At 39.2% G+C, this 26909-nt stretch overlaps 1 protein-coding gene across 1 annotated transcript; it reads left to right on the top strand.

Moving 5' to 3' along the window:
- Window positions 1–1830: 1830 nt before the first annotated feature.
- Window positions 1831–26108, top strand: ntmt2 (N-terminal Xaa-Pro-Lys N-methyltransferase). Its single transcript, XM_085376183.1, has 4 exons — window positions 1831–2257; window positions 12072–12244; window positions 21783–22035; window positions 23137–26108. The coding sequence occupies exons 1-4, from the start codon at window positions 2062–2064 to the stop codon at window positions 23391–23393; spliced, it is 879 nt and encodes a 292-aa protein (XP_085232309.1). The 5' UTR covers window positions 1831–2061; the 3' UTR covers window positions 23394–26108.
- Window positions 26109–26909: the final 801 nt, after the last annotated feature.

The raw sequence follows: 26909 nt of genomic DNA, 5'->3' as shown, positions 1-26909 counted from the left end.
TTTGTTAAGTTGCCTAATAATTATGCACAGTAATAGTCACCTGCACACACAGATATCCCCCTAAAATAGCTAAAACTAAAAACAAACTAAAAACTACTTCCAAAAACATTCAGCTTTGATATTAATGAGTTTTTTGGGTTCATTGAGAACATGGTTGTTGTTCAATAATAAAATTATTCCTCAAAAAAACAACTTGCCTAATAATTCTGCACTCCCTGTATAGAGCTTCGCTCAATCTTTCACCAGACAATCCCACTGAACCCTGTCCTGTTCGTTTTGGGTCTATCTATAGAAGAGCTTTCTCTGTCTTCTGTACAAATTCTTTTGTTATGTAAACTTTTACATTTAGTGAGGCGATGTGTACTGTTTCAATGGATTCAGAGACAGCACCCCACTGTTACACAATGGTACAGAGAAACGTTCAAGGTGCTGCCAATGGAGCGCCTTAGTGCCATCATAAAGGGCAATTGTGATGCATTCTGTAGGATATGGCAGCCTTAGCTTGATCACCTACCTCGTGACCTTGCTGTGCTATTGCATAAAGGGGGACCACATTTTGTTTTTAAACATAATAATTAATATCTGTATTCCCTCTTTTTTTCTTCTTTCTCTTGACTTTAAATGTGGAACACTGTACATATTTTGACCCAGACATGTACACTTGTAACTCATGTACCTGTATTTGTTTTTTTTTTCTTCCTCTTCTTCTTGTTTGTATTTGGCTGTGCTGATTTGTTGCTGTTTGTATTGTTCCAAAAAAAATCAATGAATCATTGTGTAAAAAAAAGAAAAAAGATTGAGCTCTCTGGCATACCTGAAACCTCAGTGAAGCTGCTGAATATCAGCATTTCAGGTTTATTTTAAACGACACTTACTATTGTGTTTATTGTGTGAGTGTAGAAAACTCCTATGCACTCCTTGGTAATTTCACTTTCCAACTCATGGTGAAAAGAGAAATTACATTTTATTAATTCTGTTTATGATTGTTGACTATAAATAATACATTTTATGGTAGGAGCCAGGGACCATATAAAATCTGACCTAGGGCCATGATTGGCCCCCTGGCTGGACTATGGGCACGCCTGCCATAGAATCTCATGTTAAAATCCCCATCTTTACAATATCAGAAGAATGGAGCCACACTTTCAGTTTTGGGGTTTGGAACTGGAAATCCCACAGGACCTAAGCCCTGTTGTTTTCAACCACCTTTGGATGTGTTGGGGACTTGGGGACTTCTAATCTATATGCTGGACAAATTTTCCTGCACACTGCCCCAGCCACTCATTTGTGCCTCTTAGAGTATGATGTCCCAGCTTGCGTTTTACATCCTGTTACTCTGTATTGGACAGTCCCAGGGTTATTTTGCAACTTGGGTGCACAGATATACTAACACATATTTTGTTAACTTGTCTGAACTTAGATTATTCCCAATTTTTTTCAACAGTATTAAAAAAGTGGAAAACTTTATAAATTCAATTAATATTTATTCCAAGTTTTGAATAAATGACCTTGAATAAAAATGGCATTCAATTCATATTTCATAATAATGAATAATATTCCTGTCTGGTCATATTTACTCATAGAATCTTGGAGCTTTTAATAACTGCTGCCTGTTGTCTAAACTGTGGTATTTTAATTCTAGAGTATACAAACTTGATAAGACAACGCTGTTTTTAGGATCAAGTCATAAATATGGGTGTAAGGACTTGTTGGAATTTAAACCCTGCAGTTCAGTCACCTTCTGTGGGCTTATTGGTCACGAGTTCCTGTAGAAATAAGTCCTTTCATTTATGCCCTGCCCCCTTCTCACTTCTTTACAGTCAGTGTCTCTAGCAGGTGATCTGTAAATCTGGTGGCACCTCCTGTGTGCTTCCTGTGAAAAAGATCTCTGCTGGTTATTTGAACACTGGCAGAGACTTGTTGAACACTCAGCTAGACAGATATAGCAGCAGCTGGAGAAACAGTATCCTAAACGGGCACCACAGTATTCAGTCTTTTAGACTTCTCTGCTGTACCATTGCTCTTCAAGATCTTTCTGGATAAAAAGACCAACAGGACAAAATGGAGATTACACTTGAAAATGACAAAAACAGCTCCTCAAACTTTGAGTACGAGGGTGCTCACCAGGCATTCAGGGACCGCTGGAAAGGGACAGATGACACCATGTGTCGCCACAGCATGTCCTTTCACCTACACCACACACTGAGGAGTGAGTTCTTTGCCAGCTACCTGTACCTGCTAGAGAAGGTTCCACTGGGTAAGATGGGTCATAGAAATGTACTAAAATTTTTTCTTGAATGTTGATTTCATGACAGGTGTGATGTGTTCTTCTCTTCTTTTCATACCCATGTTTTGCCAAAGTCAGGTTGCTGAAATAGCTAAAATAACAAAAGGTTGTTCTTACTGCACCTCAGGGCACATTATAGACTCCTTCGGATAATGCTGATCCTTATTCTTAGACGGTTACTCGTAAATATTGATTTGTATGATTTTAAATCCTGTATCACCACCACTGCACTTACCTAGAATGCCAGGATTTACCTCTAACTATGGCTTGTTCTCAGATTTAGTTAACTTATGTCTTTCCAATGGTTCAATGGTAACTTTATTGCCCCCAATGGGAAATTGATTTGCAGTATGTCCATACACAAAAAAACACACACACACACACACACACACACACCAAAAAAGGATGTTGTAGTTGCTAAACGTAGCCAGCAAAACTACTTCTTAATTTTCGGAAAAACATTTAATGATTTGGACTGTGTACCCACTTCCTGTTTTATTTTGATATCACTCAGCTTAAGTTGACATCAAGTTTTTATTGAGTTGCTGCAATTTCCTGCCTTATCTGTGTCCATATATATATATATATATATATATATATATATATATATATATATATATATATATATATATATATAATTGATATGAAATTCTCACTTGATGTTGATAACAACACAATCAGTCCATGCATGCAAAGAACTCCAAAGAATGTCCACAAATCAAGTTATGTTTAATAATGTGAATGTGAATAATAGTGAACACTGAACACAAAGGACATGGAACGTCATGACACCAACTGAAATCTATCAGGAATTGGAAAGCAATCCTGTCACTTAGTGCAAATTAATATCAGCTGGTTTTGTCCCAATAGCTGGCCTATCAAATAATGTCTCATTACCAAGGTTTCGCACAAGAAACATCTCATGATGGGTAAAACTAATAAGCTCTCTCAAGACCTTTGCAACTTAAAAAACATACTGGCATTAATTAAAAAAGAATTTCTGAACTACCAAAGGTTCCAGTCAGCACTGCTGTGGCCATAACCCAGAAGTAGAAAAAACATAATTTCACCATAAACTGGGCATGACTAGGTGCTCCCCACGAGATTTCAGAGAGATGAATGAAAATAATTATTAGAATAGTTGTCACAGACCCAAGGACCTTACAAAAAGACCTGGAACCAGCAGGCACAATTGTTTAAAAAGAAAAACAATAAGTAATGAACTCTACCACCATGGCCTGTATGCACCAGACTCCATTGCTGAAGAAAAAGCATGTTGAAGCGCATTTAAGGTTTTTTGACCAACATTTAAACAAGGCTGTGAAATACTGGGAGAATATATTCTAGTCAGATGGGACCAAAATTGAATTCTTTGGATACCATAATGGTTGGAAGTCAAACAGCACTGCATATTAGCCCAAAACACCATACTGAGATGTAGGGCTGGGCCATATTATACCGTTCACGGTAATACCGGTATAATGTTAGGCAACGATAGGAAAATGAAATATATAGAATATGAGTAAAGCGCGCAGTGCCTTTGTTTTCATACGCACATGGCCGATTGTTGAGTGAAACAGATGAACCAGAATTGGTTTGTAAAAATGGTGCAACTTCAGTGATGTGGAACTGGTTTGGTGTTTGTCCGTCAGATACACGACAAAGCACATTTTTTTGCAGAACATGCAAGCGGCCGTCGTTATTGTCGTATTTGTCGGACTAAGATGCTCTTAAATCTGGGAGTAATCTGGGTCCTAAACGCCGTATCCTTCAGGTCAAACAACACTGCAGCATCACCGAGAGTTAAAAACTGTCTAAATTCTTTCATCTTTAATAAAACGATCAGCATTGCTGCTTTACCAGGTGTAACTATGAAGTTTAACTTCCAGGCATCCATGAAAACAAAATGTATTACATTTAACGGAGTTAGAAGTTAGCAGGAAGCTAGCGGAAGTTAGCTCGCTAGTTTCGTTAATTACCTAAGCATGATATAGCATGTTCTGACTGAGAGATTTCTGAAAAAAATCAAACGTACAACTCTGCTATCACTTCCAACATAAATGAAGACAGGAAACGAAACAGCAGTGACGTTTGTAGGGTTACTGAAGTTGGGCTAGCTAGTATATAATTATATGCTACGTGCTCGCTAGCGACACAGCTATGTTAGCATAACATAAACAGTGAATCTGGAGGACGAACACTAACACTTTTCCACTTATAAAAGTTAACGTGAAGGTTCCTCATGGTTAGAGACAAATGCAATCGCATGGCAGGATGCTGTAAACGGACCAAAGTTCAGTCAGGAGAACAACTGAGATAATCCATCCATAATACGAGGTTAGTCATTAATATACTGCAACAACATGGGAATAGAGCAGCTGCCAGAGAATTCAACATTAATGAATCAATGGTACAGAAGTGGAGGAAGCAAGAAGAATGAGTTTAATAAAGTTTGATTTATCTGACTGCTTTGTTTCACTTAATGTGCCTTATAATCCTGTGCACCTTATGGTCTGAAAAATACGTACTGCACACTGCAGTTTAATGTTGCAAAGCACCTCTTTTTAACTTCAGTGGATATTATACATGGTTATGCTCAGGATATGTCAGCCCCATTTCTACTGAAAATGCCTTTTGGTTAAACTTTCAGCAAGGAATTTGCATTTGCACTGTTACATTTTTATAAAGCTTTAATGTACATAAAAACCAGCTTCTTGTTTAAGTGAAAATAAATGGAAGGTTGTCTTTTTGCGCTAGTAATGTTGTGGAGTTGTATTTTGTCTCGCATCAATTATATCGTCAGTTATATCGTTATCGCAAATTTTCAAATATATATCATGATAAATATTTTTGGCCATATCGCCCTGCTCTACTGAGATGAAAGTTTGGAGTTGGGAACATGGTGTGGGGCTGTTTTTCAGCATATGGCACTGGCATGCCTCATTTTACTGAATGAAAGATTAAAGGAAAAATGTACCGAGACATTATTGATAAAAATCTGCTGCCATCTAACAAGATGATGAAGATGAAATATGGGTAGATGTTTCAGCAAGATAATGATCTCAAACACAGAGGCATGTAAGCTCTCTATTAGCTTCAGAGAAAGAAAATAAAGCTGCTAGAATAGCGCAGCCTGCCCGGAGTACAGTTGAAAGTCTTGGAAAGAACTTGAACAGAGTTCACAGAAGGTGCCCACTGAACCTAAAGGCTTTGAAGACCGAGGAAAAATGGGCCACAATCACACCTGAGCAATACGTGCGAGTAGTTCCTCCATACGGGAGGTGTTTTGAAATTGTCATCACCACAAAAGGCTTCTGTACAAGGTATTAAATAAATTAAAATAAGGGTGTTCAATATTTTTTTCCCTGTGCGATTTTTCATTGTTACACACAACTTGATTTATGGACATCTATGTTTTAATTTCTTTATTACTGCAGTCAAGTGTTCTAGCCATTCTCAAGATGTTTTTCTTGCTTTCTCAGATTATCTGAGATTATTGCTTTGGCATTCACCTTCATAGGCTTCTTCCTTATGTGTTTTGGACTAGTTCACCTTTTTGTTTTTGTTTCTGATAACTGTTTTGTTGACTTAGTAACTGAAAGCACGTGTCTGACTTCATAAATCTCTTATTTTGGACTGACTAACTGACTGTCTACATATGGGTCTTCTCCCTACTTAACCATTGCAGTACATCTTTTTGCAACTCTGACAATCACCTTTATGGTCAGAGATGCTTTATAGCAGGGGTCTCAAACTCACGGCATGGGGACCACTTGCTGCCCACGTCACCCCTACTTGTAGTGACGTGAAGAAATATAATGCAATTTGGCCCTTGAAGTTCCTTTTTTTTGATAGGGAGGATTTGTTTGTTGTTGAGTTCAATGTTAAAATAAATTCTTTAAAAAGCAAAAAATGATTTAATATGAAAGCAGTATGAGCAGAGAGTACAAACATGTTGAGGGATTGGCTGTGTCAGTTCATTAATGGAGATATTTGTAAAGAAAACAATTTTCACTAGCAGTCAAAAACTAATGTGTCTGATTTTTTATTTTGCTAAATACAAAAAAGGTTATAGCAGAAATGCTGCCATGTGTCTTACCAGAAAGAGAGTACCAGTTTGTTTATTTGGTAGTTCAATAAAGGGCTTCAGTTAAAGAGTGAGAAAAAAATATATATATTTGCGCTCATGTTTGCAGTTTTGCCTTGTTATACAACATTAAAAAAAAAAAAAAGGCAAAACACTACATTTTCAGAAATATTTTCGTGTGTTTGTTTGTTTTTTGTATTACTTGAGCACTAACGTAGCCCTCCAATGAGATGACACTGCCAGCAGTGGCCCACAGCTCATTTAACCTTCCTGCCTTCTTGGGACCTTTTTGTGCCACTGCTATGTGTTAAATGGCTGCCATTTCCACTGTGTTCAGTGGAATATAACCAAACTTGCCACAGGATAGTTTTTACCTGTCAATGTTAATATTCCAGTGTGAATTCCTTAAATCAGCCTAAAATGGCTGAGCAGCAAAAATCCCCACACCCATCACCCTGGGGACCATTTTCGGCCCATTGACTTCCATTATAAACGCTATTTTTCATCCCCAAATTATCATTATATGATTTTATTTTTTCTTCTTTTCTTGGATGTCAATGAAGACTCAGGGCCTTGAAGTTTTAATTTTTAAATTGCAAAAAAAATGCAAAAAAATAATGGCAGGTCAAAATGTATGTTGGTGCCAATCTTTGGTCCATCTAAAGGCCTACTTATAATGACAATCACATATTACTTCAACTGGTTTTTTGTGGAAATATTTAGTTTCGTTTTGTGTTTTTTGGGGCTTATAACACAGGGCGCTCATGTAATAACACTGGGATTTGAAGGGTTAAAACAACGAAAATATAATTAAAACTTTACATGAATATTTCAGGGAGAAGTAGTTTTACAAGGTTGGCTAATTTAAAGTGGAATAAAATATGGATATATGGTCTTTTTATAGCGTTTTTGGGCGTGGCTGAGAATGGTCCCTAGGGTGATGGGTGTGAGTTTTTTAAAGGATGGCAGGAGGGTTAAGTTTGCTTTATAGGCTTCAGGCTTTATGGGAGAAACCCCTTAAAGATAAATTTCCCCTATGACTGATTAGTGCAGTTGTATAGTTTGCAGGACATGCAGTGTGCACTATAACAATAGCTCTTTTTCCTTTGTTATGTTTTTTATATAGTCTAAATAGATGTTTAGTGACTGTATAACCAGAATAGTCATTTATTTGCACTAAATTTAATTGCATTAATTGCATTACAATACAAAATGTTATATTTACTTATTTATTTATTTATTTAGGTCAGTGCATGTTAATGAACATAAATGTAAAAAAAAATTACATGAATGTAAACATACCAGATTATAGCCAAGGGCTAATTTCCATCTGTTGTCCTTAAGCATAAAAATAGACATAATAATTCATAAAAATTCATCATTCATTCATAATAAAAACTCCATCACCAAACTTACACATACACACCATTCTGTTCCCAAATAAAACATTAAAACTATACAACTCATACATGATCACACACTTGATTTGTCCATAACCAGTTTTTAACCTTTGCCTTAAACAAATTGAATTTCGAGCATTCTCTAATGGGTTGAGGAAGACTGTTCCACAGATGGCCTCCCTCTACAGAGAGGACGTTCTGCCCAAATGCTGTCCGTCTGTGGGGTATAAACAAGTCTCCTCGGATTGTAGCTCGAGTGGTCCTGTCTGAGCTACCAAATACTTAAACATTCTCACATGTGCATGTTCATGACATTGTGTCCCATTGTGTGAATGCAACTTAAACATGTAAAATTATATATATATATTATATAAAAGATTTTAAGTTCCCTTTATTCTATATAGATTAAGTAGCCCTTTTCCTACTTTTGCTACCTTATTTCCTAAAAGGTTGACACAGCAGATGGAATACATATGTAATTTGGCACTATTTAAATGTATTAACTTATTTATTTTATATCAGATGCCATTTGTAATGAAATAGACGAAGTTATCACAACATGTGTACATACATTGAATCCATCCTACCTTGTATCAGAAAGTTCAGTCTGGTGTGGTAATGATGTGATATGATATTTTGGGATATTTTCTTGGCACACTTTGGGCCCCTAGTATCAAGTGAGCATTGATTAAATTCTATACCTTAATATCCAAACCGGACCCATCTTCTAACAGCTGCTTTCAGCAGATTAATGCACCATGTCAAAAATCTCTGACAATCTCAGCCTGGTTTCTTGAACATAAAATTGAGTTAATTGTATTTAAATGACCTCTACAATTAACAGATTTCAATCCAAAAGGGCACCTTTGGCATGTGGCAGAATGGGAAATGCCTCATTGCTCCCTCGTGGCAGCTGACAAATGTGCAGCAACTCCGTGATGCTATCATGCCAAAATGGATCAAAAGCTCTGATATTTTCAACATCTTGTAAAATCTTCTAATTAAGGTAAAGGCATACGGGGGCAACCTAGTAAAAGCAAGGTGTGCCTAATAAAGTGGACAGAGTACAACTCTTTCCTTAGATAGAAAGGTGATGTGGATATTTTCATGTAATGGTCACACTAGAGTTGCTGCATACACCTCCAGTATATTGCACTTCGCCTTTCACTAAAAGATAAAAAGCATGTGAATCCCTTTTAAACAACAACAAACAACACCACTGTTCAATAAACTGTGGTGTTACCTGCACATTTCTGCTTCCAGCCTATCTGAAAGACTTATACTGTTAGCAAACAGAAATTCCTGGTAATGTTACTTGAAATAAAAAAATAAAATTACTCATTGACTACAAGAAAGGATCCGAGATCAACAGGGCCCTAAAAGTCTTCATCGGGAACTCAATAGGGATGTGGCAAACAACAGTGAGAACATAAAGAATTTTGATGGAGAATTTATATAAAATGCCTTCTTATCATTGTGTTAGTTTCCCAAGCAGCTACAGAAAATATATAGGCGACATTGCCTATATATGGCCAAATGTACTCCCCATCTGTCTTAGTATGCATATGAACCTGAGATCCCATTTTTAATCCACGGGATTGAATATGATGTTGGTCCAGCTACAACAGATTCAACTCTCCTAGGAAGGCTTTCCACAATGTTTAGAGGAGTGTGTTGGAAGTGTTGGAACAGGAAGGGACGGATCCACAAATGGGATCATATTATTGTCTGAATTATCTATGCTGAAGTATTAAGAGTTCCTTTCACTGCATCTAAGGAGCTTGTCTCCTGAAAAAGAACCCCACATCGTAATCCCCCCTCTACCAAACTTTAGGGTTGGCACAGTCCACCCAAGCAAGTACCGTTCTCCTAGCAACCACCAAACCCAGACTCAGCCATCAGACTGCTCTGCTCTTTTATACACCTGCGGCCATGGATGTGACTGAAAAACTTGACTTTAATGATTTGGATTGATGAGTGAATAGATATGGCAATATAGGTTGTTGCCATATCTATTGCTTAAGGGGGTTCTCCAAATTCAAATTCCAGAGGTCACTTGACTTTAAGCAGCAAATACAGCTGATATCAGTGTAACCAGACAGGAATTTTGTCCGTAATTGTGGCTTAGATGAAGACTTGATTGGATTTGATGAGCAATTGGTTGTAAGTCCTGGTAATTCCTAATGTTTTCAACAACTTAGCCTTTCTCCCAAGTGCTGAACCATATGTGTAATGAAATATTTATTAACAGAAACAAAGTAAAATTTCTTTTGTAGCTTTGTTTTTATACCATTAAACAGTTACAGGATAGCGATTTGTTAGTGTTAATGCTAGTGAGTGAATTGACATATATGAATCATTAATGGTTAGTACATTCATATAAAAAGTGTCATTGGAAGCACTGCAGTGCATTAACAGTTTAAATAATAGCTAATCATCTCCAGAGTGCACTCATGTCTATCATGAGATCATGGGCTGAACAGCAGCAACAGGAGATCTTGAGCTGTAGGTCATTCTAGCTCAAACGTGTCTTACTTACCGTCCATTTGATACAAGGACCATTAATGGAATGACATATCAAACACAAGAGCACTTACTCATGTCAGACAGTGATCTACCATCAGGCGGCTGCAGTCAGGTCATTTACTAACAGCGTGACAGATTAATCATACCTTGTATCATTTAAGCAAGTATTCTGTTACACAGAAAGTCCAAGATCAGCTTCTAATGAGCTGGTGCACTTTCAAGTTGTGAGGTAGATGTACAGTTTGATTGGCAGACAAGTGTGCTATCAAGCTGTCTTCAGGTCTTCTCCGTTCTTCTCGGCATTTCTATACTTACACTTCCCCTGAAAGCTGTCCTGAGGGATAACATGACAAGTAAACACCAGTTGTAGGTGCTTTGATCAAAGCTGGTACTGTGAGAAAAATGTTAGGTCATAACCACATTTGTCTCCTTTTACATCTTATTTTAGTGAGCCTGGCCAGGTGCAGCATGATTAAGCCACCGTGTCATGAATCATGCTATTAGTTATCAAACTGACACATTGCCCTCAGCCTCCTCCCCGAAACAACTTGTTATGAAGTCAGTGACAAGAAATATGTTCATTTATTACAGAAATTATTTGCAGCTCAGTAGAGCTGAAGTAGTGGAAGTTTGGGATAGTTTAAAAAGCGAATTATAAAGTTTCTTGAAAGGCAATATCGAAATTTCAACACTGTATACATTTCTATTATCAGCCTCCCAGTAATAAAACTTATTCGTTTTAAACATTTGTAAATTCACAACAGTAACTTGAATCAACCACAGGGTTATCATGTACCATATAACAGCTGAGCTGAGTGTAGGAATACTACACCGCATCCCTATTTATAGTAGTGATCAAATTATCATTCTACATTTCCTATGGGACTGAAACCATCTTCATACAGAGCAGTCTGGTGTCATCTTTGTAATGCTTCGGAAAAACTCAAACCAGTCAAAAATAATCATATCAAACTAATTGATCATTATTTAAAACAGACATCATTCTTATAAATTCATATCTGGTAAACTTCTTAACACTTTCCCACTATAGCTCATTACATGCGTTGATGTAACGTGTTGTCACATTGTAATACATGGGTTATCGCTATAGCATAATTTTGCGAAATGGTGAAGTCTAAAAACTAACACAAGTTTGAAGTCTGAAGTGGTGGCAATGACATTCTCACTCACCCTCAACCAAGGGCACAAACACCTCAGAGGGTGCTTCCACAGTAACCACACGTTACATGAAAAGATTAGGTACTCTGAAAGAACTGAGTGGATATAATAGATTTTTGCAGAACACAATTTAATATTAGTGGATAAGCGTTACAATACAGAAACTAGGAATAAGCACTGGCAATGTTTATAATTTACTAGCATCAGCTCTTGTTGTGAGGTGTTGATGTTAACTATAGCGCCACTGAACTATATTTAGAGTGAAATACCATGCCTATTTTGTGCCTGATGCGGTTGTGACAGTTGCTGCTAAAAATGGGGAAAGCTGTATGAGTGTAGTTCCAGAACTTTTTCTCTGTCCTGCAGCTCTGCCCTGCACCCTTATCCCAAATGTTTAAATGTTTAATCTCACATAATTCTGGTTCTCAATAATATTCGTATCTCATACAGAATACAAGACACATTAAAGGAGGAGTCTTGTGACTGTCATTGAATAGTAATAAACAGTCTGTGTAGTTGGTCAATTGTGTTCAAATGACGTTCTGGGTTTTATGATAGGTCACCCGGTATGTTTGTCCTTGTGTTCTAACAGTGAAGCTGTTCCCAGTCACCTGTGAGTACATCAAAGGAGAGAAACAGTTCTACTACAGAGCTCAGAAGTTCTACGAGGATGTTCCTGCCTCAGAGGAGGGCATGATGGGAGATTTCGTAGAAATATCCAATGTTGATCTGGAAGGTTCCCTTCAGTTTTTGAAGAGGTTCGTGGTAAGTCAAAAGTTAGTACCTCACATTCAATTAATAGAATCCAGGCAAAAACAAATCTGGGAAATTTTCACGCATGCTGGTCACTACAGTGGGCAGCTAGTCAAAGGCTGTATTCTTGTATTTGTGTGAGTGTTGTTGGTATACTTGAACATAAACCACCCCATTGGACTCTGATGTGTCACTCCATACCCTGCCACCCACTGATCGTTTAATGTTACTATGATGTGTTTCATTGTAATTATTGTTATTTAACCCTGTCATGCATGAATTATGACAACCTCTGTCAGGATTTTTTTTAAAGTATTTTTATTCATCTTTTCATACCTTGCTCCTCCCCTTTGTGAGTGTGGACGCTTCATCTCTTTGCTCTTGAATGCTTTGCTTCTTATATTGATTTTTATTGATTTTTATGCTGATTTTTTCCCTTTTTTCCGTGTGAGCTTACCTGCGATAACTTCTGGACACTTGTAGATCATTAGGACTAGAGTGTTCTTAACAGAAACAGCAACATTTTATGGTTACCTTATCCTCAGCGCTCCGTGTGTCTGTGGCCTAGACACAGCTGAAGCCTGATTACAGCGTCTGGGCACCGAGCAGCCTCAATAACCTGGAAAGGTGCTAACTGCTAGGCTAACTAGCAACAAGATGCCTTCCCTCTCCACAGATGACTACCACAGCCTCCTGCAGAAGATTGCAGTACTGGAGACAAAAATTCATCGCTTAGAAGTAAACGTGGAGGTAAATGGACTGTGTGGAAATTAAACAACCTTGCCTTTGATTCAAAACAATGGCGATGAGCAAGCTAGTACACAGCTAAGGAGCACAGATAACATGACCAAGAAAGTAGACTCTGTGCATTATTATAAATCCTCAAGTGATAATCCCCCCTTAGACTGTCTTGGTGCAAAACCAAGACATAAATCATGTCTCCTGGAAGTAGGGTTGCCAACCGTCCCTTAAAATACGGAATCGTCCCGTATTTCGAAACAAAAGTACACGTCCCGTATTGAGCTAATAAGGGACGCACTTTGTCCCGTAATACAGTGAGAATCAAAAGTAGTCTATAAATGTTAATGGAATTAACGCTTTGTTGGAAAGCATAATTCCCAGCCCCTCTCCTGCTTTGTGACCAATGAGCTGACACCACACTTATGACAATTCGAGTATGACAATTCAGATTACCGCTCATCTCATTGGTCGAGGAAAGGTCGCTTACGGAGAAAATACCGGAAGACAACAGATGACCACAACAAGAAGCATGGCCAACAGGGAAACAAACGCTGACACTGCGGTGCAAGTCTCGGACGACAGTACACCTAAAGCTGGACATACACTGTGCGATTTTTTCAGTCACGTTATTCAGCTCCTGCTCAAACTGCACGATTGACTCGCAGGGGTTAGACGTTGGTAGGTCACGATGCAGGTCTCACACTATACCGCCCGATGCTCTGATGCGACCTGAGTGCTCACACTGTGCCTCCATAAAATGAAGGTTATAACAGAAAATCTGTCGCTCTCCCTCTCTGTCTCTGTCTTTCACTCACACAGACACACCACCACCATCAACTTTGCTAAATTGCTAATGAAAAACATTGATCAGGCAGCTGTGATTGAGCAGCAATGTAGATCCAACTATTTTCACGGTTGTTGTGGTCGTGATCATTTTGTGAGGCCACATTGGAAAGCTCATCCGAGCCTTTTCGAAGTTCTACAAGTAGTGCCTCCATCGCTTGTGTCCAGATCACACGCTGCACTGCTGTGCTGCTCCGTCTTTTTCACCGACGTTTACGTGTTTGCGCGTGAGCAGTGTGAGCGCCTGTGGTGACACCTTCACGAGCGATTGATGATCGGGAGCTGGTCGTGAGGTGTTAATCACTTCTCGTTACCCCACGTATACTACACGACGCACGATGAAGGCCAAAATCAGTCCGATCACTCAAAAATCGGCTAAAAATGGGCCAAAAACCGCACAGTGTAAGCCCAGCATTAGAGCAGCAATGTTTGTTCCCCTCAGAGAAAGGGAAGAATGGGAAAAGGAAAACACCTGGCTGGAAAAAGTTAATATGGGCATGTGCAGTGAATATCAGCGCTATGTGGCCAGAAGTGTGATAATATAATTTATTTTGTGTAATAAACAACTGCAAGGATAGATGATTACAACAAATAGATGACTAATACATAAAAGTAATACATAGATGAATAATGATGATGAGTTAAGATGCGTAATCATGGGAACAAGCGGGTTTACAAACAGGAGCAGCTGATTAGCATTAGAAAAGCTGAAATAATACCTCAACTGAAGCCAATTGTACTAAATGCACTAAATGTGCACTGTTACAAGAATATTTTTCTTTCTATTGTTTTCTATTATTTTAAGTTAAGCAGGACAGAGTTCTTTTAAAGAAAGATTTACTTATATTCTCAAAAGTTAAGCATGACAGGCTTCTGTTTAAGAAAGAGACCTGTTTTACTGTGTTAATGTTGTCATTTTGAGCTAAAAATAAATGGCTAAATGATCATTTGTTTCACATGTGTTCATATCACAAAGAATAGAATATGCATGTACTTAAATCAACTTCAAGTCAAATGGTTAAAAAAATAATTTCACACACAAAAAAAGAGCTAGAAAATTCACCACACTGGGAAGGGTGAAGACAACTGGGTCGCCCGGCCCTGGCCACGAGGTGTCCCTTATTTATTTTTCAGGGAGTTGGCAACCCTACCTGGAAGGGGGAGGACGTATCACAGGCAGGGCACAGCGAGCTGAAATCTCTGAAACCAACTGGCCTTCACTTCCTACGAGACAGAGAAGCTCTTCTACCCCTGTATACGGGAGGAAACAGGACTGGACAACCGTGAATAGGAAGGTTAACAACAAACCTCCAAAACAACTGAATGTGAAACTGCAGAACAGATTTGCTCCACTATCAAAGGACCCTGGATCTATATCGGACAACCATCCATCTAAAAGCAGCGAAATAAGGTCTGAAAATCTGTTGAAAAGTGAAAGGCCACAGGGAAAGCTAAAGGCTAGGCCTGAAACTCTGATTGTGGGTGACTCTGCCGTAAAGGATGTACAAAGGATGTGCGGTAAGAACACTAAAGTCCTCTGCTTTCCTAACGATAATTTTAACAAGTCAGGGGTGAAACTGTTCACCTCCAACTTGTTTTATTCCATACGTCATCCATCCGTGCTTGGTGCCAAGGCTGAGATAAACGAGGAGTTATCTCATAAAGAGGAACAAACAGTACTCCAAGAACAGACAAAGCCCAGCAGAAACCTTGAGGAGGAGCTCCATTTGCCCCCACCCGGGAAGAGCCTCAGAAAGGAGAGACATCCATGGCATCTGAGGAAGAGCCTCAGAAAGGAGAGACATCTAAGGCAAGAAGAGGGGTCCCTATTTGCCTCCAACTCTCTCAACAACACCAACGACCAGGACAAGGGACCACGACCTTCCCCAGTCCCCCAAACCCCTGACAGGCCATCACCCTCCTCCCCCTCCCTCTCTCCCTCCTCCCCACACCTGAAATTCACTGAGGAGATGATGGAGCGGGTCAATGCTGGGCTCAGATCTACCCCCTGTCCCAATCCCTTTTTGTCCCCCATAAACCCCCCACCAGAGCGGCCAAAGGTTCGCCATCGAGCCCCACCCTCAACAGAGCAATCGAAGTCACATTGCCCAGCCTCGCCCCCCTTAGTTCCTCTTCATGCCCTGTCTCCGCAGTCTGATGTGTGATGTGTGAAGGGTCCGGGCTGTGAGGATTATGGCAGTGATGACTTTTCCCAGGAGAAGCTGGGACCCTGTTTACTAGAAGGTTTTAAAATTTCTGTACTTTTAGGTGACAGGAGACATGTGGCCTGGTCAAAACACAGAGAGCTGCACTCTAAAAGATCTTTAAACATAGTAAACATACCTTGTGTGCCACAGACTGCTCCCAAACACGAGGGGACAAGTAATACCTCTAAAACACTTAAGTTGGCTTTATTAAACATTAGATCTCTAGCTGGGAAAACATTTTTAATTAATGATTTAATCACTGAGCACAGCCTTGATTTTATGTTTTTAACTGAAACTTGGTTGGACCAAAGTAACAGTGGAGCTGTTCTCATCGAGACGACCCCTCCTAACTACAGTTTTATCAGTGAGGTCAGGGCGAGCAGGAGAGGAGGAGGGGTTGCTGTCTTATTTAATGAATCATTTCAATGTAAGCAGCTATCTCCTGGAAGTTTTCAGTCTTTTGAATATGTGGCTTTACAGCTGAAGGCCCCATCCAAAGTTGTGTTTCTTAATGTTTACAGGCCTCCCAAATACTGCACAGACTTTTTTAATGACCTCAGTGAACTGCTGTCTGTGATCTGTGTTGATTTTGACTGTGTAATTATTGCTGGGGATTTTAACATTCATGTGGACAACCCTCAGGACAAAGGGACTAAAGACCTGAGTAACACTCTGGGCAACTTTGGGCTGACTCAGCATGTAACAGAGGCCACACATAATAGAGGACACACTCTTGACCTACTGATCTCCAAAGGCCTGAGCATTTCAAAGGTTACTGTGTCTGATGTGGGCCTGTCTGATCATTACTGTGTTTTCTTTGAAAGTAAAATCTCAGCCCACACAAATATATCAACAACAGTGATCACAAAACGGTGTATAACTGAACACAGTAGTGCAATTTTTAACCAGGTCTTCCCATTAACACCTGACCTGCCCAGAGGGTCAGTCAATGAGCTCGTCAATAGCTTCAATGCTAACATGTTAAATGTAATGGACACTATTGCTCCCATTAAGGTGAAGGTTATCTCTGGAAGGAAAAAGTCTCCATGGAGAAACTCCACACTGGTGAAAAATGAAAAAAGAGAGTGTAGGAAAGCTGAGCGCAGATGGAGAAAAACAAACCTCCAGGTTCATTATGACATTTATAAAGAGAAACTTCACAATTATAATTTACAACTGAGGAATGCAAGGAGGTCCTACTTCTCTGACATCATCACTAAAAACAGCCATAATGCTCGGGTCTTATTTTCTACAGTTGACAGGCTAACAAACCCTCCTGTGTCAGTGGCAGCTGAACTTCATTCGACCATGGCCTGCAATGACTTTGCCAAATTCTTCACTGAAAAAATCCAAAAAATTAGACAAGCAATTGGTACATCAACAGCAGATCCAGGATATGTACTGTGTCCACCAAAAAACTGTTTAAACACCATGAAACAGTTTCAACCTATTAACAGCAAAGACCTGGAGGACATCTTAGGTCAACTGTACTCCTCCTCCTGCTGTTTAGATGTCCTGCCAACAAGTTTTTTCAAAAAGGTCTCAAAGACTTTAGAGTCAGACCTGTTACAGATCGTCAACTTTTCTTTATTATCAGGTGTGTTTCCAGAATCACTAAAAACTGCTGTAATCAAACCTATACTGAAAAAGGACAATCTTGACAAGACACAAATGAACAACTACAGGCCGATCTCAAATCTCCCGTTTTTAAGTAAGATCATTGAAAAAGCAGTTTCTCAACAGCTCAGTTACTTCTTAAAACAGAATAATTGCTACGATGCCTTCCAGTCAGGTTTTAGACAGAACCACAGCACTGAAACCGCTCTGACCAAAGTGTTTAATGACATATGTCTGAATACAGACAGTGGAAAAATGTCAGTCCTAGTTTTACTGGATCTCAGTGCAGCATTTGATACAGTTGACCACAACATATTACTCAAACGACTGGAGAACTGGACAGGTCTTTCAGGAACTGTACTAAACTGGTTCAAAACATACGTAGAAAACAGGAAATACTTTGTATCAATAGGTAACTTCACATCTGAGCAGACAAGTATCACATGTGGAGTTCCCCAAGGTTCCATCTTGGGACCCCTTCTGTTTAACATCTACATGCTCCCACTGGCACAGATTATAAACAACAACAAAATAAACTATCACAGCTATGCAGATGACACACAAATATATATCACAATGTCACCAGGAGACCGAGGCCCTGTACAGGCTCTTGGTAAATGCATTGAGGAAATCAATGACTGGTTGTGCCACAATTTTCTCCAGCTAAACAAAAACAAAACTGAGGTAATAGTCTTTGGCGCCAAAGAAAAACGATTACAGGTCACCAGAGAACTTCAATCTATACATCTAAAAACCACAAACCAGGCGAGAAATTTGGGTGTAGTGATGGATGCAGACCTAAACTTAGAAAAACACATTAAGACAATAACAAAGTCAGCTTACTATCACCTCAAGAATATATCAAGGATAAAAGATCTGATGTCTCAACAGGACCTGGAAAAACTAGTCCATGCATTCATCTTTAGTAGGCTTGATTACTGTAACAGCATCTTTACAGGTCTACCTAAAAAATCAGTCAGACAACTACAGCTCATTCAGAACTCTGCTGCTCGAGTCCTCACTAAGACCAAAAAAGTGGACCACATCAGTCCAGCTCTGAGGTCCTTACACTGGCTGCCTGTCCGTCAGAGGATAGACTTTAAAGTTCTGATGCTGGCCTATAAAGCTCTGAATGGTTTAGGACCAAAATACATCAATGACCTCCTGACCCAGTATGAACCATCCAGATCCCTCAGGTCATCTGGATCCGGTCTTTTATCAGTTCCCAGAGTCAGAACCAGACACGGAGAAGCTGCATTCAGCTTTTATGCTCCTTATATCTGGAACAAACTCCCAGAAAGCCTCAGATCAGCTGAAACACTCAGTTTATTTAAATCCAGGTTGAAGACTCACCTGTTCTCAGCTGCATTTGAATAAAGTACCAAATCCACACTTTAAGCTTAAATTTCAAAACTTACATTTAACTACTGATTTTATCTACTGTTCTGATTTTATCTGTTTTGATTTTATATACTGTTGTTTGTTTGTTTGTTTGTTTGTTTGTTAATTAGTTAGTTAGTTTATTTGCTTGTTTTATTCAATTTTAAATCATGCTTTTTATTTGTTCTTGTTTCTAATGTCTCTGTAAAGCACTTTGAATCACCTTGTTGTTGAATTGTGCTATACAAATAAACTTGCCTTGCCTTGCCTTGCCTAAAGATGAATAAAAATAGCTTTTAAGCTTTAAAGTATATGCTTTGCATGCACTTTGTCATAGTTTCTGCATATTGTCCTGTAGTATATCAATTTGCAATGTAGCTCTTAGTGTACATGCCAGAATCTATTTTTGGTGAGAAATTTGTCATCCTTATTGTACAAAACAAATTATTGTTTCATGATGATGGCGCCTCAGTGCAAATTCTAATTATACTGGAGTCGTGATGGCAGCCTCATAAACACCCACACAGAGTGAGCTGAGCCAACAGCTGGTAATCACTTTGTACTATGGTATTTTTATTTATTTATTTTTTAAAAACAGCGCTAACTTCTGTACAGTGGACAAGGAAAGGATTTCTTTAATGTTCTGGGTTTGTCTGTGTGTGTGTTGCTGCTGTAGACAGGGGAGTCAGGCTACATGCCCTTTATTTACAAACTCCTAAGACTGCTTAAAAGGAACTACAAACAATTAGGAGGCATCCTTTCTCTAGCAGTAATATAACCATATAAAATTATAATGCTCAAAAAGCATAAAGAAAATGGGAAATTGGGATAGCAATTTAAACATTAATGTACACAGTGGACTGAAGATATTGAAAACACTGTGAATTTTCACATTCTATATCAATTTCAACTTGGCAGAGATAGGGTTAATGATTTATTCTATTTCAAACAGGCCAATGAAACTGGGAGCCAATTTTTTGGACTCCTGTTGAGCTAGTTAATAGGTATGCCCTCATTGTCATCTGTTGTGATTTTATTTTGAAAGGATGCTTCCTGTTATGCTGCGGAGTATATGCGAGAGTTCAATAAACAAAGTCACCTTTTGGTGTGAATGCTCCGGTAAAAGCCGATGCCCCACGTGTGATTATTCCTCCGTCTAGATAATAAGTATCTTCAATATTCATGCAGATTCTGCTAGAAGACCTCTGCTAACAACTCCATACAGAGCGCAATGTTCATAGGAGGGGACATCTGAGGGTACAGTGAGCTCACCTTCAGTGGCTGGGAATGAGGTGACTCCTAGCCAAGCCATGCTTCAAAGGTTAATAGGCCCATAGCAGCAGAGGTCATGGTGTTGTGGGCGTATTCTACCCACACCAGCTTGGAGTGCCATATTGACAGGTTGGAGGAGACATTGCACTGAAGAGGGACCTCAGTCTAAAACTCCCATACACGAGAGCTGAACTGGAGCCACTAGTTAGAGATGATGTCAGAAGGAATGCTGTGGAGTCTGAATGCGTCCACCAGGCTATGGTGGACTCAGGTTTTATGCAGACCCTGCCCCACCAAACCCTGGTTTGGCCTGGGGCATTGCTGGAGGCAGAGTGGGTGGAGGTTAGATGTGTGCATGGGGACAGCCACAAATATCCCATAGTGCCGCTTCAGCCAATTCTCCTATTAGCAGCAAACTGTCGGAGTGGGAGACTAGGCACAGCACAGTATAGAAAGAGTGCCTGGTATTCCAGTGGGCAATCAACAATGCTCCTTCATTATTACCTCCTGGGCTGCCTTTTCACCCTGTGTTCGGATGGGTGATGGAACTGCAGTGCCTCCGTCGCATGAAGGATGCCAATGTCCGGATCACCTGGTGGCATCTGGCTCTCCACCAGGTGGTCCATAGGCCAGGGATGGAGATGGTTGTCACTGATTTCCTCTCCTGCTCGGCTAGGCCTAGATGGCTCTCCATCGATGGGGGTATGGGTGGCTTGTGGCTTAGCTGCAGGGGGGTAGGGGGGGGATGAATGGCTTCAGGGTGTGGTGTTCGGGGAGGGCTCTCACACACATAACCTGCATCATCTGATTATGTCTCCCCATTGTGTGTGGCGTAAAGCAGGAGGATCATTATTCTCTTCCAAAGTCTCTTCCCTGGCTGTGAACAGCTTCTGTTTACACCTGACGTTTCCATTAAAAAAGAGTGTGGCAGGAAAAGATTTAGAACGCATCCAGATTAAAGAGAGCTACATAAGTGCACAGCAGTATGGCAGTAATTCACTGAAACCAAGAAGCTTCCTGTAACAGAGCTCCTGTGGGCCCCCATACTTTCCTACAATCATAAACTGGGGTCCCTGATGTGGAGGGGTTGTAGTGAGGTCAGAATACCAAATGAAGAGGAAGAAAACCAGCACAAGTCAAGTGAGGTGACTTTTTATTCCCTTGTGTTAAAGTTCATTGCTTTGTTACCCTAAGGAACTGGGGTTGATTTGTTTGGTACTTTTGAGCATGAAAGCTTGACACCTGGTAACATAAAACATAAAGTATAGAACTTTTTATGATTTAGACATGATAATAATGCACTACTAGAAGAACAAGAAAGATTTAAGCATCTTTTTGTTTTCTGTAAAATTGAAAATCTCATTTTATGACTACATTTGCTTTATAGACAGTCTGCATTTTCCTAACTTTAAACTCTAAGTATCCTTTAAAATTAATTTGATTAAAGTTATATGAGTCTATCCTTTCTTTTTCTTTCTTTTTAACAACAGGGGCCCGGTAGTGCGGGCACACAGTGTGCTCTGGATTGTGGCTGTGGGATCGGGCGGGTAGCCAAAGGTGTGCTCCTTCCCGTGTTTGAGAAACTGGAGATGGCAGACATGATGGAGCACTTCCTGCTCCATGCACATGAGGAGTACCTGGGTGACGATGCTGACCGTATTGAGACCTACTACTGCTACAATCTGCAAGAATTCACACCTCCACAAAACAAGTATGATGTCATATGGATGCAGTGGGTGGCATGTAAGTATGAAGGTTATCTATACACTCTGCTCATGAAAGATCAGGTGTATTGATATATTTGAATTTTCATCTATTGTACAATGATGCTTCAAATTGTATACTTATGAAGATACAGTATACTCTTAAGTACCTCATTATACTTATACTTTTAGACTTAGAGGTACAATGGCTTGTCACTTAACTGCTGTCCTCTAAGTTACTGCCCATGTACCCTTGACAGAAAGCACTTATACCCTCGGCACTTTATCTACCTTATCTTTGGCTGATACAAAATACAGATACAAAATGAAACTTTTCCAAATATTTTGCATGCTGTTATAATTCTGCAAACTTGTTGATGCATTTTGCACTTTTTCAAACAGAAAATCCTAAAATTCTTTAAAAGAATGTTCCGAGGTTCTATTTTTATATTTGTGCTTATGAATTATTCTGATCTCATATTGTTTTCCTTATATATTATGTATCTCTAGTTTATTTTAGATAACTTTAGGTTTATTAGTTCCCTTTGGCATCCCCTTTCTGTCCTTTTAGTCTCATATCTGTATTTTGTAGTTTAGTGTCATTCATGTTAAGTTTGCCATGTCTCCATATTTTTTTACTTTTTGTCTGCATCAAGCTCACATTGTCCTAGTCTCTCAGTGTTTGTGCGTCCTGATTTACTTTGATAGTCCCCTGTCTCGTGTGCTTTATGTCCCCCCATCTCGTTATGTCTAATTTGTTACTGCTGTGTATCACAGTGTCTCTGCTCCCCTAATCACCCTCCTGTATGAATATATTGTGTCGGTCTCCCTTTGTCCTTGAGCGTCAGCTCATTTTGCCTAATGTGTCCGAGCTCCTCGTACCTCATAGTATGTTTCCCAGTTTATTTTGTGTAATTTGAAGTTTTCAGTTCCTTTTGTATTTCATGTCTAGCTTTTTGTTAATGAATTATCTTCTTAATAAACGACGTGACTTTTGTTAAGATTATTCTGACTCAAGGTTTTTGCATTTGGGTGAAATCACAGTCACTGGACTTCCATAGTTCTATTGGGGGACTTGATGATTTCTGCAGTGACTAATAAATCAGTTAGAAGTAACTATTTTTCCTGTCTTTCCCTTTAGGCCACCTAACAGACAAGGACCTGATGAACTTCTTGTTTCGCTGCAAAAAGAGTCTGCGTCCAAATGGTGTTATCATAATCAAGGATAATATGGCTAGGCAAGGCTGCAAGCTGGACCCCATCGATAGCAGCATTAGCCGCCACCTGGACATCATGAAGACCATCATTGCCAAGGCTGGACTGGAGGTCCTGGCTGTTGAGAGACAGGGAGGCTTCCCAGAGAGCATTATGCCTGTCTGGATGATTGCTATGAAATAGAAGAGACAATTTTAGTGCAAACAGCTTAAGCTTGTGGTTTGCTTTGATAACACAAAGGAAAATTCAGCTCATAGCTGAGTTCACTTGATATTTCAGGATTTTTTTCTGCTGTTTTGCTGAAAAGCAGAACAACATAGCTAGAAATCTTAGCAGTGTAATCCATCTATAAATGTTGAAAAAGCAATGTGGACAGCATGATGGCAACCAAGGGGATTTTATGGAGACTGGGGCTTTTTTTTTTCTTAAGGCCACAGTATACACACACAGTATAAGACAGCATCCTGTATGTCAGCAGATTCATACTTTTATCTCTTTATATCTTTATGACATCAATGATCTTGATCTTGTGGTTCAGACTAGTTTTGAACTAAATCAAACATCAACACCAAATATGAATCATGTAAGATTTAATAACAAAACGTTGCACAAACTTGTAATATATATCTGGATACATTGTCTGGAAAATGGCATATTATTTTTGTTAATAATATGTTATTTTTGTTGCATGCAGTGGATGGATACAGATACCATGCCATTTCAATTGGTTTTGCTAAGGTGTAAACTAACTTTTAAAAGCTTTGTTTAGAAAACTTGACAGCAAACAGCTGGGATGGCTCAGTATGTCATCATACTGTGTATTCTGGGAATGCTTAACAGTTAAGAAGTACGGTGGCCCCCTAGAGACAAAGCACGTACAAACTCCAAAACACGTACAAACTGCTCCATGATGCTAGGGGCAGTGTTTAGCTTGATTTGCAAAATAAATGGCAAGTTTGTTGCAAACACAGGGCGTTGGATACCGGCGGGAAACACCTGCAAGGATAGAACAACCACGCTTTATAAGAAAGGTAATATGCAAACTGTTGTTTGTTTAATTTGTTTTTAATTACTATGAACGCTTAGCTTAATGTGGAGTCAAATCTGACGTTAACTAACAGTCAGTGTGCTTTGCTCAGAGAGAAGCTCAACACTGCCCCTATTGTGCTGGAACTCTTCTGTTGTGTTTTGGAATTTGTACTTGCTTCTGAGTTTGTACTTGCTTTGTCTCTAGGGGCCACCATAAAGAAGCACTGGCAGAACTAGAAAATGCTGTAGAGGTCAGACACCTAGCTTGGGCAAGCCGATTCCTCAGAACAATTTTTAACTTTTTAGCCAAGCTAACCTTATCATAGTTTCAGTCCAGTCAAAGCTAACTGTTTGCATAAAGTAATATTATAAATGTAGAGCAGTATGCCATTCAAAACAGCACCAAACTAGAATGTTTCCACAAAGTGGAAAATTACAAATGAATCACATCCCAACTGGGAGTATTTTAATTTCTCAGTTTAATTAGTCATTGTGATCTGCGTGTAAAACAGGGATGACAGATCTCTGTCTGAAATTACATAGACTCTTACAGCATATGTTGGCATGTTTATAGAGCTGATGTGGAGACAGTTTAGTCGTTTTTTGGGGAAAAATAATAATAGATATTAATTTTAAAAAAGCAAAAAAACAAGCACACCCAAAGATTGCAACTCCCCCCAAAGGGCAAGGGTAATACTAAAACTTGGATATTTCATGCTGATGTTAGCATTGGTCCCCAATAATGACATCTGTATTGGTTTCATACATCATTTGTGCTGATGTCAACATTGTTAACATGGAAATCTAGTGTAATATACTCATTTTTTCTGTTGTATTGTATTGTTGCAGACTTTCGAGAGTTCCCTCAAGTGATCCTATTTTATAGATGCTAGTTGTTTTTTCTGTATAGGAAGGGTTCATCTGTGTAGTTTCTTGACAAACAGTTTCAATGGAAGGAGGCAGAATCAGATAAGCTCTCCAAATCTCGATCATAGTTATTTATTTCTGAATATCACCACAGATCTTGTCTGGCTGGACTGACTGTAATCTGCTTGCAAACTGCAAGACATTTACAGTCCTTTTATTTTAGACCTCCTCTCTTTGTTAAAATCCTTATTAAAAATAATAAACTGAATTCATTTTTATAACCAAATCTGGGCAAACACACTAGAGTTCTCTAGGAAGTACAAAATTTATCAAACACAACCACTAAAACCATTTTTCTTCTGTTCAGTGTGCAGTCAGTTGTAAATACTTTTGCCTTTGTGTATTTTTAAAAAAATAAATTATCATGTAATATTGCAGATTAATAGATGTGTCATGTTTTCCATGCTTTTATCGAATCATACTGTATATTTGTTTTGATATGAAAACTAGTTTTAGCTGGACCATTTTTGTAAAAGAAAACGTCAAATTGAAAGCTAACAGTAGCTTAGCCAACAGACTAACAGTAGAAGCAGCACATTGTTTTAAACTAATGATTTTCAGCTGGGCCCTTGAGGTGAATGTGGGGGTTATTTCCTGATTTTGACAGACAGTGCCTGTTTTCATATCTGCCCTGGCTTCATTTCAGGCCTGTCAGATGTTGTCTGCTTAAGACACATCCAGGAGTCACCACAAATATTTAATATTTGTGTGTGCAAGCGCTCAACAGGAGTGGTACAGAGCTGGGCCATCCAGAGATTTTTATGAAAGAATAGTTTGTCAGTGAGTAGGCTGGCACTGAGAAAGTACAAAATCATTAAAGCGTTCAAGGGGCAATGGCATGAGATGAACTCTGTAGCATGTTTCTCTCGTCAGAATGACTCTTTTAAGATGTGAATAGACCAAACACATTTTCCACATCCTGTATGAATTAAATATCTAAAATACCACAAAGTTAAACTTGGAGTTATTTTTTCTTTCCCCTAGCAAATAGCAGCCAAATGTGCTGTCACCTTTTCACGAGTGGTTAGCGTCGCTCACAGTCAAAGCGATCATTTCTAATACCGCTCAATGTCCTCTGTAGCCTCTCGGCAGCAGTTTGAATACATTAGTTGGAGTAACACTAATTTGTCCAGTCACATCAACAGTGCAGAGCTTTGGGCTTGAATGCAGGCTGAGAGCATGTTAGGAAGACAGAGAGCACAGTTGGATGCAATAACTGCATTCAGGGCAACATAAGCTAACTTGATGGGAATGATTCAATACTGCACTGCCCAAAGAAAATATGAAATTATTGTAACGCAGTTTGTAGTAACAATAAACCTGGGCTCTCGTGATTGTCCAGTGATGCACAGACAAGAGATTGTCCAGTTTTGTTAATTTAAACCTTTGTTGTTATTTAAAGCAACACGAATACATAATTCTGTCTATGGGACACACACACACACACACACACACACACACACACACACACACACACACACACACACACACACACACACACACACACACACACACACACACAAAACAACTAAAAGATTTATTAAAACCTAGCACTAGCTTGTAGTCCAATAACCACCTTGGTGGAGTTCTTCTTAGTCTAGTCTAGACTAGTATTACTGACAGCTCAAAAACTCGAGTTCATCTATTGCACATCTAATCTAGAACATTTAGAATAACTAATTAACCTAACTAGCATCTTTTTTTTTCTTTTTTACCTGGAGGAAACCAAAACAGGCACAAACA

Source organism: Diplotaxodon limnothrissa, linkage group LG17 (assembly GCF_057381915.1).
Source record: "Diplotaxodon limnothrissa isolate DT_005_m linkage group LG17, D_limnothrissa_male_GT1.1, whole genome shotgun sequence".
Taxonomy (NCBI): domain Eukaryota; kingdom Metazoa; phylum Chordata; class Actinopteri; order Cichliformes; family Cichlidae; genus Diplotaxodon; species Diplotaxodon limnothrissa.
This window is presented reverse-complemented; position numbering and strand designations above follow the sequence as displayed.